Below are 15,383 nucleotides of genomic sequence, written 5' to 3' on the forward strand. Positions count from 1 at the left end.
ATTGCGTGCTCTCGTTTTTGAATATTCAAGGTCAAACATTAAAACGCGTTTTTCTCGAAACGTCAAAATGGCGGGTGCGACAAGATAGCACGACGACGTCGATATATGATTTTTTCATTACTCTCAAAATGTTATGTTTTCTCGTCTTTGTGTTCCGTTGGCAATTATGCAGGCATTAGAATTTCGCCTGTCGTGTGTACTGTAATTTTAAGGTTATAGGTACAATTAACAAATGAAAAAACATTTTTTTACGAAAAAAAAACAGTGCAAATTAGTTCTTAAGTTACATGTTACATAAGCATTTCAGTAAAACAAGTTTGATAGTATATTTGGATTTTATTAAATTATGCTTTGAATTTGGCTTTGGTGGAATCACAAATTTATTTTTTATGAAAGAATCAATATCTAACGTATTTTAATTAACTTGGAACATAAACAAACAAATTTATTAACATTTTGCAATACGTTACTAAATTTAGTTAAAAACATATAATTTTATTGTTTACAAATAAAACATTGAATGTAACCATACCAAGGGCCAATTTGCCATTAAAATTCAATTTGTAAACTCGTAGCCGGAAATTGATGAAAAACTCAGTACTATCAAAGTCACCCCGGATTTCAAAACTCAAAGTCATTAAAACTATTTCACAAGAATTAAAAAAAAAAAGAAATTACAAGTCATTAAAACTATTTCACAAGAATTAAAAAAAAAGAATAGAAATTACAAGCCTAGGTTACAACATTTGGATGAAAAAAGTGTTTTAAAATGCATTTTACAGGCGTACAATTGCTTTCCAATCATTAGTTTTGAAAATATCGAGGTAGGGGAAATGTGCCCATTTCAAGCCTAATAAGCAATCGTTTTTCAATGAGGTGTTTTTTTTAAGCATAAGTTTGAAAAAGTAAATAAAAGACACTCATTCTATGTTTAAGGTAAAGACACTAATGCTATGTTTAAGGTTACTTAACTGCCCCTGATCACATAAATGTCCCAAATGCATTTTCATCAATTTCAAGTTAGTGATGCTGTTTGGTTCAAAATTGTGTGCTCTTTCAAAAGAGGATTGTGTCACGTTCCCCAGAAAACCATTCCCCCGAAAACCATTCCCCAGAAAACCGTTCCCCAGAAAACCATTCCCCCAATTGTACCATTTCCCAGAAAACTATTCCCCAGAATGTACCATTTCCCAGAAAACCATTCCCCAGAAAAGTTTCTTTCTCGAAAAATCAAAGTAGTTTCAAATATTAGTTTGTTTGAAATTTCTTAGAAAATATAAAAATTAGACAAGGTTATTTTATCCATGCCAAGAAATTTTCCTTTTTTTTGACAACAATTCTTGAGAACAGAAAATATTAATTCGGCTTATGACTCGTTCTATTATTCTAAGAAATTTTCCCTTCTTTTTCAGTCATGTTAAATTTGTTATACAAATGCCGAATAAATTGCAGTTTCTTTTTATTTCTTGTTTTCCATAAATGCTATTTTTATTTTGCAAAGAAGAAAAATGTTTGTTAAAATTAAAATATGATTATGGGTGTCATTGGTATAATTCCATTTGACATATTGGACCTTTGGCATATTGCTCATTTTGCATAATGATTTAAATTTTCTTAATTTGATTTAAGGTGACAAAATTTAATTTATCATTTTTGGAAGAAGAAAACTCTCTTGACTTACAATAACTGACTAATTTTTCCTTCTTTTAAGGTCTCCTGACACAAGTTGAATTTCATTTTCTTTAAAGAAGGAAAACTGTCTTGACTTGTGATATCTGCTAACAGAAGATGGATTTTCGCTTTAAAGTTTTTTTCTTGTATTCTTTCTTGTTTCCAAAAGGAAAAACTTTCTTGACTAGTGATAACAAATTTAAAAGTTGTGTAAGTGGTCAAGTATTTTTCCCTTACTTAAAGAAGGAAAATTAAACCCGTGTCAGCAGTTATAATAACAAGGCTATAAATTTTCCCTTCCTTAAAGAAGGAAAACTTTCTAACCTTGTAATAACTATGATCACAAGTTGAACGTGGATCATTTTGTCAACTCCATTTTCAAAATCAAAATTTCAAAATCAATTTAAATTTCAATGATTTTGAAATTTTGGAAATTTTGGAAATTTTGGAAATTTTGGAAACTTTAAAAATTTTGGAAATTTTGGAAATTTTGAAATTTTGGAAATTTTGGAAATTTTGGAAATTTTGGAAATTTTGGAAATTTTGGAAAATTTTGGAAATTTTGGATATTTTGAAAATTTTAGAAAATTTTGAAATTTTAAAATTTTGTTTAAATAAAATTTTGGAAAATTTGAAATTTTGGAAAATTTGAAAATTTTGGAAAATTTGAAAATTTTGGAAAATTTTAAAAACATTCAGAAATTTTGAAAATTTAGGATTTTTTTTAAATTTTGGAAATAATTATCATCACCACGATAAATATTTCTGGGGAACGGTACATTCTGGGGAATGGTTTACTGGATTGTGTCACGTTCCCCAGAAAACCATTCCCCCGAATACCATTCCCCAGAAATCAATTCCCCAGAATGAACCGTTCCCCAGTAAACCATTCCCCAGAATGTATTATTCCCCAGTAAACCATTCCCCAGAATGTACCGTTCCCCAGAAATATTTATCGTGGTGATGATAATTATTTCCAAAATTTAAAAAAAATCCTAAATTTTCAAAATTTCTGAATGTTTTTAAAATTTTCCAAAATTTTCAAATTTTCCAAAATTTTCAAATTTTCCAAAATTTACAAAATTTACAAAATTTTCAAAATTTTCAAGATTACCTAAATTTCCAAAATTTTAAAAATTTTGAAAATTACCTAAATTTCCAAAATTTCTAAAATTTCCAAAATTTCTAAAATTTTCAAAATATCCAAAATTTCCAAAATTTTTAAAGTTTCCAAAATTTCCAAAATTTCCAAAATTTCCAAAATTTCCAAAATTTCCAAAATTTCCAAAATTTCTAAAATTTTCAAAATATCCAAAATTTTTAAAGTTTCCAAAATTTCCAAAATTTCCAAAATTTTCAAAAATTCAAAAAAAAAATCAAAATTTCCATAGTTTCAAATTTTCAAAAAACAAAAAAAAATAAAATCAATAATCATTGATTTTTTTTAATTTTAAAATTTCTTTTCTCTTTAATTTTGATTTTTGAATTCCAAACTTTTTGATTTTTTTTGAGAATTTTGAAAATGTTTTTAATTTGATTTTTTGACTTACCATTGACAAATTATGATCATAATATTCAGATCGAAAAATCTCGAACGTGATGCGAGAAATAAAGATTGAAATATTACGCTCGAGTGCAATAATCACCACGTTAACTTGTGTCAGCAGTTATTACAAGGCTAGAAAGTTTTCCCTTCTTTAAGGAAGGGAAAAATTTATAGCCTTGTTATTATAACTGCTGACACGGGTTTAATTTTCCCTTCTTTAAGTAAGGGAAAAAATACTTGACCACTTACACAACTTTTTAAATTTGTTATCACTAGTCAAGAAAGTTTTTCCTTTTGGAAACAAGAAAGAATACAAGAAAAAAAAACTTTAAAGCGAAAATCCATCTTCTGTTAGCAGATATCACAAGTCAAGACAGTTTTCCCTTCTTTAAAGAAAATGAAATTCAACTTGTGTCAGGAGACCTTAAAAGAAGGAAAAATTAGTCAGTTATTGTAAGTCAAGAGAGTTTTCTTCTTCCAAAAATGATAAATTAAATTTTGTCACCTTAAATCAAATTAAGAAAATTTAAATCATTATGCAAAATGAGCAATATGCCAAAGGTCCAATATGTCAAATGGAATTATACCAATGACACCCATAATCATATTTTAATTTTAACAAACATTTTCTTCTTTGCAAAATAAAAATAGCATTTATGGAAAACAAGAAATAAAAAGAAACTGCAATTTATTCGGCATTTGTATAACAAATTTAACATGACTGAAAAAGAAGGAAAATTTCTTAGAATAATAGAACGAGTCATAAGCCGAATTAATATTTTCTGTTATTTTCTCAAGAATTGTTGTCAAAAAAAAGGAAAATTTCTTGGCATGGATAAAATAACCTTGTCTAATTTTTATATTTTCTAAGAAATTTCAAACAAACTAATATTTGAAACTACTTTGATTTTTCGAGAAAGAAACTTTTCTGGGGAATGGTTTTCTGGGAAATGGTACATTCTGGGGAATAGTTTTCTGGGAAATGGTACAATTGGGGGAATGGTTTTCTGGGGAACGGTTTTCTGGGGAATGGTTTTCGGGGGAATGGTTTTCTGGGGAACGTGACACAATCGATGTTATAGGCTCTTTTGGATTGTGTCACGTTCCCCAGAAAACCATTCCCCCGAATACCATTCCCCAGAAATCAATTCCCCAGAATGAACCGTTCCCCAGTAAACCATTCCCCAGAATGTATTATTCCCCAGTAAACCATTCCCCAGAATGTACCGTTCCCCAGAAATATTTATCGTGGTGATGATAATTATTTCCAAAATTTAAAAAAAATCCTAAATTTTCAAAATTTCTGAATGTTTTTAAAATTTTCCAAAATTTTCAAATTTTCCAAAATTTTCAAATTTTCCAAAATTTACAAAATTTACAAAATTTTCAAAATTTTCAAGATTACCTAAATTTCCAAAATTTTAAAAATTTTGAAAATTACCTAAATTTCCAAAATTTCTAAAATTTCCAAAATTTCTAAAATTTTCAAAATATCCAAAATTTCCAAAATTTTTAAAGTTTCCAAAATTTCCAAAATTTCCAAAATTTCCAAAATTTCCAAAATTTCCAAAATTTCCAAAATTTCCAAAATTTCTAAAATTTTCAAAATATCCAAAATTTTTAAAGTTTCCAAAATTTCCAAAATTTTCAAAAATTCAAAAAAAAAATCAAAATTTCCATAGTTTCAAATTTTCAAAAAACAAAAAAAAATAAAATTAATAATCATTGATTTTTTTTAATTTTAAAATTTCTTTTCTCTTTAATTTTGATTTTTGAATTCCAAACTTTTTGATTTTTTTTGAGAATTTTGAAAATGTTTTTAATTTGATTTTTTGACTTACCATTGACAAATTATGATCATAATATTCAGATCGAAAAATCTCGAACGTGATGCGAGAAATAAAGATTGAAATATTACGCTCGAGTGCAATAATCACCACGTTAACTTGTGTCAGCAGTTATTACAAGGCTAGAAAGTTTTCCCTTCTTTAAGGAAGGGAAAAATTTATAGCCTTGTTATTATAACTGCTGACACGGGTTTAATTTTCCCTTCTTTAAGTAAGGGAAAAAATACTTGACCACTTACACAACTTTTTAAATTTGTTATCACTAGTCAAGAAAGTTTTTCCTTTTGGAAACAAGAAAGAATACAAGAAAAAAAAAAACTTTAAAGCGAAAATCCATCTTCTGTTAGCAGATATCACAAGTCAAGACAGTTTTCCCTTCTTTAAAGAAAATGAAATTCAACTTGTGTCAGGAGACCTTAAAAGAAGGAAAAATTAGTCAGTTATTGTAAGTCAAGAGAGTTTTCTTCTTCCAAAAATGATAAATTAAATTTTGTCACCTTAAATCAAATTAAGAAAATTTAAATCATTATGCAAAATGAGCAATATGCCAAAGGTCCAATATGTCAAATGGAATTATACCAATGACACCCATAATCATATTTTAATTTTAATAAACATTTTTCTTCTTTGCAAAATAAAAATAGCATTTATGGAAAACAAGAAATAAAAAGAAACTGCAATTTATTCGGCATTTGTATAACAAATTTAACATGACTGAAAAAGAAGGGAAAATTTCTTAGAATAATAGAACGAGTCATAAGCCGAATTAATATTTTCTGTTATTTTCTCAAGAATTGTTGTCAAAAAAAAGGAAAATTTCTTGGCATGGATAAAATAACCTTGTCTAATTTTTATATTTTCTAAGAAATTTCAAACAAACTAATATTTGAAACTACTTTGATTTTTCGAGAAAGAAACTTTTCTGGGGAATGGTTTTCTGGGAAATGGTACATTCTGGGGAATAGTTTTCTGGGAAATGGTACAATTGGGGGAATGGTTTTCTGGGGAACGGTTTTCTGGGGAATGGTTTTCGGGGGAATGGTTTTCTGGGGAACGTGACACAATCATAACATCCAGTACTTTGTTCTAGAAATCAGGAGGAAATCTAGTTTTTTCGTGAAAAATTAACACGTAGCCTTATGTATGGGACAAACTTCAAATGCGTTTTTTTCAGTTTGCATATGGGACATTTATGCGAACATGGGCAGTTTATTCTGTTTTTTTTTAATTGGCAGCTTTCACATTCCAGTTCATCGCTCGTACAGCATGTGAAAAATCGGTATTCAACCTAATTCATAATATTATTCTTTATGCATGAATTGTTTGATAATCTTATTTACGACAAAACCATTGCGCATTTGTTGTTAAATTAATCGTCCTACTATTTTTACAATCAATTGTAAAAAATATGTCTTTAGGGAAAATTGATAACTACATTTTTACAGTCACACTCAACAAAAAAAAATGAGTTCGCGTAAACGTGAACAGAGTTCATCCCAACGGGAACCAGGAAGAAAACTGTTCACTTTCATGGTGCAATGCACTATGAAAGTTCTAAAAGTTTTCTTCCTGGTTCCCGTTGGCATGAACGCTGTTCATGTCCCATTTACTACTGAAGACAACGAATGCATCAGAAAGTTTCTTATTACTTTGAAAATTACACAAAATTTGATCAACACTCTCTCCCAGAGAATTGCTCCTTGGCACTTGTTTTATGTTCTGCAAATAACACACAGTCAGCCAGCCAGCCATTGAAACGAAACGGGCTCGAAACAATGAACAGGAAAAGCAATAAAAATCAAGCAGCGATATCCTCCCTCAGAGAAGGGGAGGAGGAAAAATTGTTCGACAAGTGGGTGGGTGGGCTTGGGCCGAGGGGAGCGAGTAAATCATAAATAGCTTTCATCTTGCGCTTTGTTTGATTTTCATGCTATCAATTTTGCCCACCCGGAGCTTTTTGAGAGGGGGATGGGGGAGGGCGGCTTCAAGATCCGGTTCCGGGAAGGGAGGCCTGCGGTTTTCGGTGGAATCGACAATAAGAAGGAAAACGGAAAGCCAAGTGTGTATTTGTGTTTTTTTTTTCTTTCTAGCTCGCGATGATGAACTGAACGGAAGCCAGCGATGATGTGGTATTTTTTTTTTGTTTGAAGGAAGAGAATTTTTTTCTGGTGTAGGGAGGAGGGAAGTTCAGTTCAATGTGACCAACAAATCCGTCCGACATCCGACAAACAATGCGGGTTTGATTGAGTACTGCTGACGATGGATGGATGGTTGGAGCAAAAGCTGGGAAGTCTAATCAATGGCTGTTTTTATTGCTGAATGGTTTATGATTTGCTAGGCTTCTCAGTGCGTAAATTTTGCGTCAGCTGAGATTTGGGGGTTCATTTTGGCGAAAATCGTAAAGCTTGAAACAAGTTTGTTAATCAATTTGGCACTGCTGTCACAATCAGGAAATTTATTATTTGACTTTAATATTCTGGATTAGTTTTTGAGTGACACAGGTGTTGCCAATCAAGATTTTTCCAATTTTGGTCTTCAACTGAAAACCATTTGCAATGCAGTACCGCAAAAGCGTGTAAAGATATTCTGAAAAACAAATGATTGTTAAACAACTTGACTGGTGTAAATTACATTTCAATACACTTTTGTATCGATTTCAGATCATGGCTCGATATTTGAATTTTTATATTTTTGTTAACTTCCTTCTTGCCTTTGGTCAGAGCCGAAAGACATTAAGTTAAAAAAATGCAATGGCCTGTAACAATATTCTTGAATCACTGAAAAAATAGTTGTGCTGGAAAACTCATAAAAAATGTTACAAATTAAAGAAAAAAAATATTTGAAAGAACATTATTTTTTTAAAATAAAACAAAGATCACAAAAAAGATGAGAAGACCTTTTTTTATTAAAAAAATATGAAAATAAAAAGATTAACAAGAAACTCATAAGATCATTGAAAAAAAAAAATCAAACAAGAATACATTATTTTTCAAGAATGTAAAACTAACAGAACTGCTCGCGATTGAGAAACATTTTTTTTAATAAAAATTAAAATAATACATAATTTGATTTGAACGAATGTGTTCCAAAGTTGGATTACAAAACAAATTTCATTTATCTATTTCAAGAACTGTTCATATTTGTTTGAATATTTTGATACAAGAACACCTAATTTTTAAAGTCTGTAAAATTCATAAAATATGTTTTAGTTCAGTATTTTGCTCATGTTTGAAAAAGAAACGATAAACTGACAAATATATAATTGAAACAACCGAGTTATGAAACTGACCGAGTTATGAATTTTTGAATCAATGCTGATTTTTTTCAATAAATCGAAAAATTGGTGGCAAATTTTTTTCAACTTCATTTTTCGATGTAAAATCAAATTTGCAATCAAAAAGTACTTTTTGAGCAGTTCTCTACGGAATCGGTCTTTTTTCTTAAATTTTATTTTTTGTATTTTTTAATCCGGCTGAAACTTTTTTGGTGCCTTCGGTATGCCCAAAGAAGCCATTTTGCATCACTAGTTTGCCAATATAATTTTCCATACAAATTTGGCAGCTGTCCATACAAAAATGATATGTGAAAATTCAAAAATCTGTATCTTTTGAAGGAATTTTTTGATCGATTTGGTGTCTTCGGCAAAGTTGTAGGTATGGATATGGACTACACTGGAAAAAATGATACACGGTAAAAAAAATTGGTGATTTTTTTATTTAACTTTTTATCACTAAAACTTGATTTGCAAAAAAACACTATTTTTATTTTTTTTTATTTTTTTATATGTTTTAGAAGACATAAAATGCCAACTTTTCAGAAATTTCCAGAATGGGCAAAAAATCTTTGACCGAGTTATGATTTTTTGAATCAATACAGATTTTTTCAAAAAATCGAAATATTGGTCGCAAAAATTTTTCAACTTCATTTTTCGATGTAAAATCGAATTTGCAATCAAAAAGTACTTTAGTGAATTTTTGATAAAGTGCACCGTTTTCAAGTTATAACCAATTTTAGGTAACTTTTTTGAAAATAGTCGCAGTTTTTCATTTTTTAAAATTAGTGCCCATGTTTGCCCATCTTTGAAAAAAATATTTTTGAAAAGCTGAGAAAATTCTCTATATTTTGCTTTATTGAACTTTGTTGATACGACCCATAGTTGCTGAGATATTGCCATGCAAAGGTTAAAAAACAGGAAAATTGATGTTTTCTAAGTCTCACCCAAATAACCCACCATTTTCTAATGTCGATATCTCAGCAACTATAGGTCCGATTTACAATGTTAAAACATGAAACATTCGTAAAATTTTCCGATCTTTTCGAAAAAAATATTTTCAAGAATTTTAAATCAAGACTAACATTTCAAATGGGTGTAATATTGAATGTTTGGCCCGTTTGAAATGTTAGTCTTGATTTTAAATTTTTGAAAATATTTTTTCGAAAAGATCGGAAAATTTCACGAATGTTTTATGTTTTACATTGTAAATCGGACCTATAGTTGCTGAGATATCGACATTAGAAAATGGTGGGTTGTTTGGGTGAGACTTAGAAAACATCAATTTTCCTGTTTTTAACCTTTGCATGGCAATATCTCAGCAACTATGGGTCGTATCAACAAAGTTCAATAAAGCAAAATATAGAGAATTTTCTCAGCTTTTCAAAAATATTTTTTCAAAGATGGGCAAACATGGGCACTAAAAAAATGAAAACTGCGACTATTTTCAAAAAGTTACCTAAAATTGGTTATAACTTGAAAACGGTGCACTTTATCACGAGTACAAAATCGATTTTACATCGAAAAATGAAGTTGAAAATTTTGCGACCAATATTTCGATTTTTGAAAAATCTGTATTGATTCAAAAATCATAACTCGGTCAAAGATTTTGCCCATTCTGAAATTTCGGAAAAGTTGGCATTTTATGTCTTCTAAAACATATTAAAAATAAAAATTAAAAATAGTGTTTTTTGCAAATCAAGTTTTAGTGACAAAAGTTAAATTAAAAATCACCAAATTTTTTTACCGTGTATCATTTTTTCCAGTGTAGTCCATATCCATACCTACAACTTTGCCGAAGACACCAAATCGATCAAAAATTCCTTCAAAAGATACAGATTTTTGAATTTTCACATATCATTTTGTATGGACAGCTGCCAAATTTGTATGGAAAATTATATGGGCAAACTAGTGATGCAAAATGGCTTTTTTGGGCATACCGAAGGCACAAAAAAAGTTTCAGCCGGATTAAAAAATACAGAAAAAATCGAATGACCGAAATCTCAGAGAATTGCTCTTTTGATAAAGTGCCCGTTTTCAAGTTCAATCCATTTTTAGGTGACTTTGTTGAAAATAGTCGCAGTTTTTAATTTTCTTAAATTAATGCACATGTTTACCCACTTTTGAAAATAATATTTTTGAAAAGCTGAGAAAATTCTCTATATTTTGCTTTTTTAAACTTTGTTGATACGCCCCTTAGTTGCTGAGATATTGCCATACAAAGGTTAAAAACAGGAAAATTGGAGCCTAACATTTCAAAAGGGCACAAAACTTTTGTAAACTATTGTGTATCCCTTTCACTCAAATTACAGTTTACATAAGTTGTGAGAGGGATACACTCTTGTTTACAAAAGTTTTGTGCCCTGATGAAATGGAAAGCACGAGTTGTTGTTTTCTAAGTCTCACCCAAACAACACACCATTTTCTAATGTCGATATCTCAGCAACTAATGGTCCGATTTTCAATGATATAATATGAAACATTCGTGAAATTTTCGGATCTTTTCGAAAAAAAATATTTATAAATTTTAAAAGCAAGACTAACATTTCAAACGGGCCAAACATTCAATTTTATGCCCTTTTGAAATGTTAGTCTTGATTTGAAAATATTGTTTTCGCAAAGATCGGAAAATTTCACGAATGTTTCATATGTTACACCAATTTTCCTGTTTTTAAACACTTGCATTGTATATCGTAACAAAAAAGTTCAAAAAAGAAAAATATAGTGAACTTTGTCAGCTCTTCAAAAAAACATTATTTCACTAATTGCACTAATTAAAAAAAAAAGAAAAACTGCGACTATTTGCAAAAGAAAACCTAAAAATGGCTATAATTTAAAAACGGTGCACTTTATCAAAATTTCACTTTTGTGCTTTTTGTTTGCAAATTTGATTTTACATCGAAATAAATATATGTTGAAAAAATTTTGCGAACAATATTTCGATTTTTTTTTTAATTTGTACTGAAGTTGGCATTTGATGTCCCCTGAAACAAATCAAAAAATAAAAATATTTTTTTTTTGCAAATCAAGTTTTAGTGATACAAAATTTAATGAAAAATCACCAATTTTTTTTACCGTGTATCATTTTTTCAGTGTAGTCCTTATCCATAGCTTAAACTTTGCCGAAGACACCAAATCGGTCAAAAAATTCAAAAATTCATTTTTGTATGGACAGCTGCCAAATTTGTATGGAAAATTATATGGACAAACTAATGATGCAAAATGGCTTCTTTGGGCATACCGAAGGCACCAACAAAGTTTCAGCCCGTTTATAAATTAAAAAAAAATCGAATGATCGAAATATGAGAGAATTGCTCTTCAATTATTTATGTGAAATCACATTTGCAATCGAAAAGTACTTCCTAGATTTTTTGATGAGGTGCACTTTTAGTTTAATTGTAACTGGAAATTTTGTTTGATTTTTTAACTTCTCCAAAAAGAAAAGTTCAAAGACAGACAATCCTGGACGCAATTAAAAAAAAAGCGAGATATTTTTAGTTAAAATTAAACTTTATGTGGCTATACCTTGAAATTTGGTTTAACATTTGTTGAGAAGGATTTGTTGCCGCCAATTAAGCAGAATCACCGCAGTTTTGTGGTTATCAGCTAAAAGCTACAAACATTTATTAGCATGTATTTTATGTATAAATTAATGATCTTACAATCGGTTGTCCTGGTCCAACAATATCCCACCAAAATCGTCAAATTGCCAGATTGTGTTCTTTCGTGCACTAGTTGTTTCCTTATGAACGGTACGCGCGAAAAAAGCAAGCAAATTTAATAAAATAAAGCGTTTGCTGCTGGTTTCCCTCTAATTCGCTCTGTCACACAGAACAACAACAATCAAGGACTTACAATAGTAAAGTAAATCACGGACAATAACCTCAGACACACATCTTCGCAAAGTGGAATCGGCGCTTTTCGTCGCAACAACATTTAAATAAATGAAAACAAAAATGGGTTTTTACTACCGTTTGTTTCTTAAAAAAAAAAATAAAAAAAAATATCTAGGCGACATTTTTTTCTATGCTTCTCTATGGCTCAAAAGCTGCGGTTTTTTTTGTTCTCTTAAAATTTCAAAATTAAAAAAAATCTGATATCTGCAAATTATTTTTTTGATTATTTTTCGTGTACCTTTTTTTCCTGAAGAGTCCTCATCATAATATTCCATAAAAACTTACAGATTTTCGAATATTAACGAACCAATTTCGTATGAACAGCTGAGAATTGCTTTATTGGGGATCATGAGCAGGAATAATTCAATTAATCTCGCTTTTGATGATACTGCTACATTTTTACTGCAGTACAAACTTCACACTGATGCCAATCAAATTTTAAAATTCTCGCTTAAATAATCATTTTTTTTAATAGGAAACAAAATTTGTCAAGGTTAGTAAACGCACTCTTCAAACACAAAACCAAAATCGAGTCACTCACACACTCCCAAATCTCAAAAAAGGCCACACATTTTCAAAAAAAAGGATGGAGGGGGAGGACGTGAGACGCAAACAACAACCTTGCACCACTTGGGTCAACTTCCACAGCTGGGACAATCGGGACAGATCCTCGCCGGGGATGATATTAGCAAGCCAAATGTGCTCCCGGTAATACTCGACGGGGTCTGAAAACAAAAACCGAAGAAAAAAAAGGGTGGAAAAGAAAAAAAAGGGGAGGATAAAGTGGAGAAAAAGGGTCACTTTGGATAGACTTGTGTACTTGGCAGGACGGAAAATCGAAAGCAGAGGCTCTCTGGGATGGAGGATTAGCTGGCAGCTTAGCAAATTGATGCGATTGGTTCGTGTCTTTCTGTACGAACTGGACTTTGGACTGATGTTTTGAGTTTGAGCTGGAATCGGTTCTCTAGGAGCAGCTTATGCGAGATTTCCCGTGGATGGACGGATGGAAGTGGCTCCCTGATGGGCTAGACATCGATACCAATCACTGCAAACGGCAGTTAAACGATCAAAACCATTAGTAAGTACAGGCTTAGCAGGGTAGTCCGGGTGTGTTTGTGTAAATTGGCTGAGCGCTTTGTATGGAGCAGGGTTTAGTTGAAAACGAATCTGGTGAATGATGGATTAGACACGTTTCTATGCAAAATTGAGTAATTGGGCAATTTTCCTGAACAATCCTTCTCTTTTTATCTTTTTGTGAATACTTAATTTGAATTATTGAATATTTTTAAAATAAATTTGCAGCTTTGCACACGAAAAAAACTATTTTACAGCAATCTTATTCTGCATTTATCCTAGTTAACATTTTATTACATAATTGCACTGCTGTGCACTGTAATCACATTTCTATCAAATATTTTAATCAGGATCAAGAGTACCACAAACATATCAGCATTGAATGGAAATAGTATTCTTTTCACCTCATAGAGTTTGAATAACAGTCTAATTAGTGCAAAAGCCACAATTCAGCTTATTTAAAAAAAAGTCCCCCTAAAAGTGATTGGAAATAATCACGCATGAAATTTTGCGCACCCTCCACCCAAAACCCACAAAACCAAAATCAGCTTCCGTCAAATTTATTTAAAATATATTCCCGGTTTGTGGTCGCAAGCTAAGCTCTTTCAGTTCGCTCGAAAAACGCAAAGCTAAGCAATCTAATTAAATTTCACGCGCCCAATCGCGGATGATGATGATGGGGGCGCGCCTAACCTCAAAAACCTTTAGTTGAGCTCCACCGAGGGAGCAAATGAAATCATCCCACACGTGTGTGCCGCCACCGTCAAGTGCTAAAAACTAATTCAACTAGTCTGGCTGCCTTCCCCGGCGCGAAAACCACATTACGCAGGAATTAATTGCTTTCCGGATCGATTCGGGCCACTACAGTGGCAACGATACCCGGGGTTTTCGAGTGAGCTGGATAGATCCGCGGTCGGGGTGCCACTTGATGCCACACTTGTGTGTTTGTGTGTGTGATTGGCCCAAGTGTAGCGGATTCCCTCTGGAGTGACTATCTTCACTTATACATTTATGTGGATGAGGTTATGATGATCTACTCTTGGGTAACCGTCAAATGGGGTTGGATATCTTGGAAACTATTCATAATGCAACTTTTGGTATGACAAGTCGTTACTCTCGAGTCGATTTTGGGCCTTTTGACTTTCTGACCCTCACAGTTCCCCAAAATTCGATTGCAATCCTGAGACATTTAATAGAAACCAACTCCGGGCATTTCTGTCATTTTTCATATGAAAGAAGTTTCAATCTTGTCGTGCTTTCTTGACATAGCCTGAAAATTTATGTAAGTGTGACAACTGGTCAAAGGAATTTAAGGTCAGAACGCGTTTGACGCACGTACAAGTTAGACTACCGTAAACATTTGTAATTATAACACGGGACTCCAGAAAGCAACTTCAATCAAACTTCGGGACAATTTATAGAACGATAAGTCAAACAAAACGTGTTTGTTTTTGTTTACATTGCGTGCTTTCGTTTTTGTTTATTCAAGGTCAAACATTAAAACGCGTTTTTCTCGGAACGTCAAAATGGTGGGTGCGACAAGATAGCATGACGGCGTCGAACTGAAATATAATGCATTTAAAAACACAAATTATATTAAAACGTTGAATCCTTTATTTGCTGTTTCATTTTTTATGATGTTTTAAACGTTTTAAGCATTACAAGAACTCGAAAAGAATACTTCGAAATTGATTATTTTAATAAAATTGTTAAAAATTAAAAATTGTTTATGTTTTTTTGCGATTCGCTTGACGAATAGGCCTACTTTTTTTCTTTTTTATCACTGAAATGAATGCTAAAAAGTTAAACTTTTCAGCACTTGTATCGAAAAGTTATATTCTTCAATATTGTTTTGATTCTATCGATGATCTGACTAAACACATAGACAATTGACTTAATTTCTATTCCAAGGGTGTTTTAAGAATTGAAAAAAAGTTGTGTGGAACTCGTTGCAAAACTTGATTTTGCATCGTTTGATAAATTTACGAATAAAGCTGAAAAAAATATCTTTTTGCAACTAGTTGCATAAACTATTATTTAGAAACTGCTTATGCTCAAATAAATGAAATGAAACCTTT

At 31.2% G+C, this 15,383-nt stretch overlaps 1 protein-coding gene across 5 annotated transcripts in view; it reads right to left on the reverse strand.

The window, feature by feature from the left end:
- Positions 1 to 15,383, reverse strand: part of LOC6051898 — a 265,226-nt gene that overhangs the window by 15,038 nt on the left and 234,805 nt on the right. Inside the window, exon 7 of one of the 5 annotated variants that reach the window (XM_038251874.1) lies at positions 12,852 to 12,956. The exons of the other annotated variants lie outside the window; for them this stretch is intronic. Within the exon in view, the coding sequence (XP_038107802.1) occupies positions 12,852 to 12,956 (105 nt within the window). The remainder of the gene's footprint in view (positions 1 to 12,851; positions 12,957 to 15,383) is intronic. 5 annotated transcript variants of the gene reach the window in all.

Source organism: Culex quinquefasciatus, chromosome 2 (genome assembly GCF_015732765.1).
Source record: "Culex quinquefasciatus strain JHB chromosome 2, VPISU_Cqui_1.0_pri_paternal, whole genome shotgun sequence".
Lineage (NCBI taxonomy): Eukaryota > Metazoa > Arthropoda > Insecta > Diptera > Culicidae > Culex > Culex quinquefasciatus.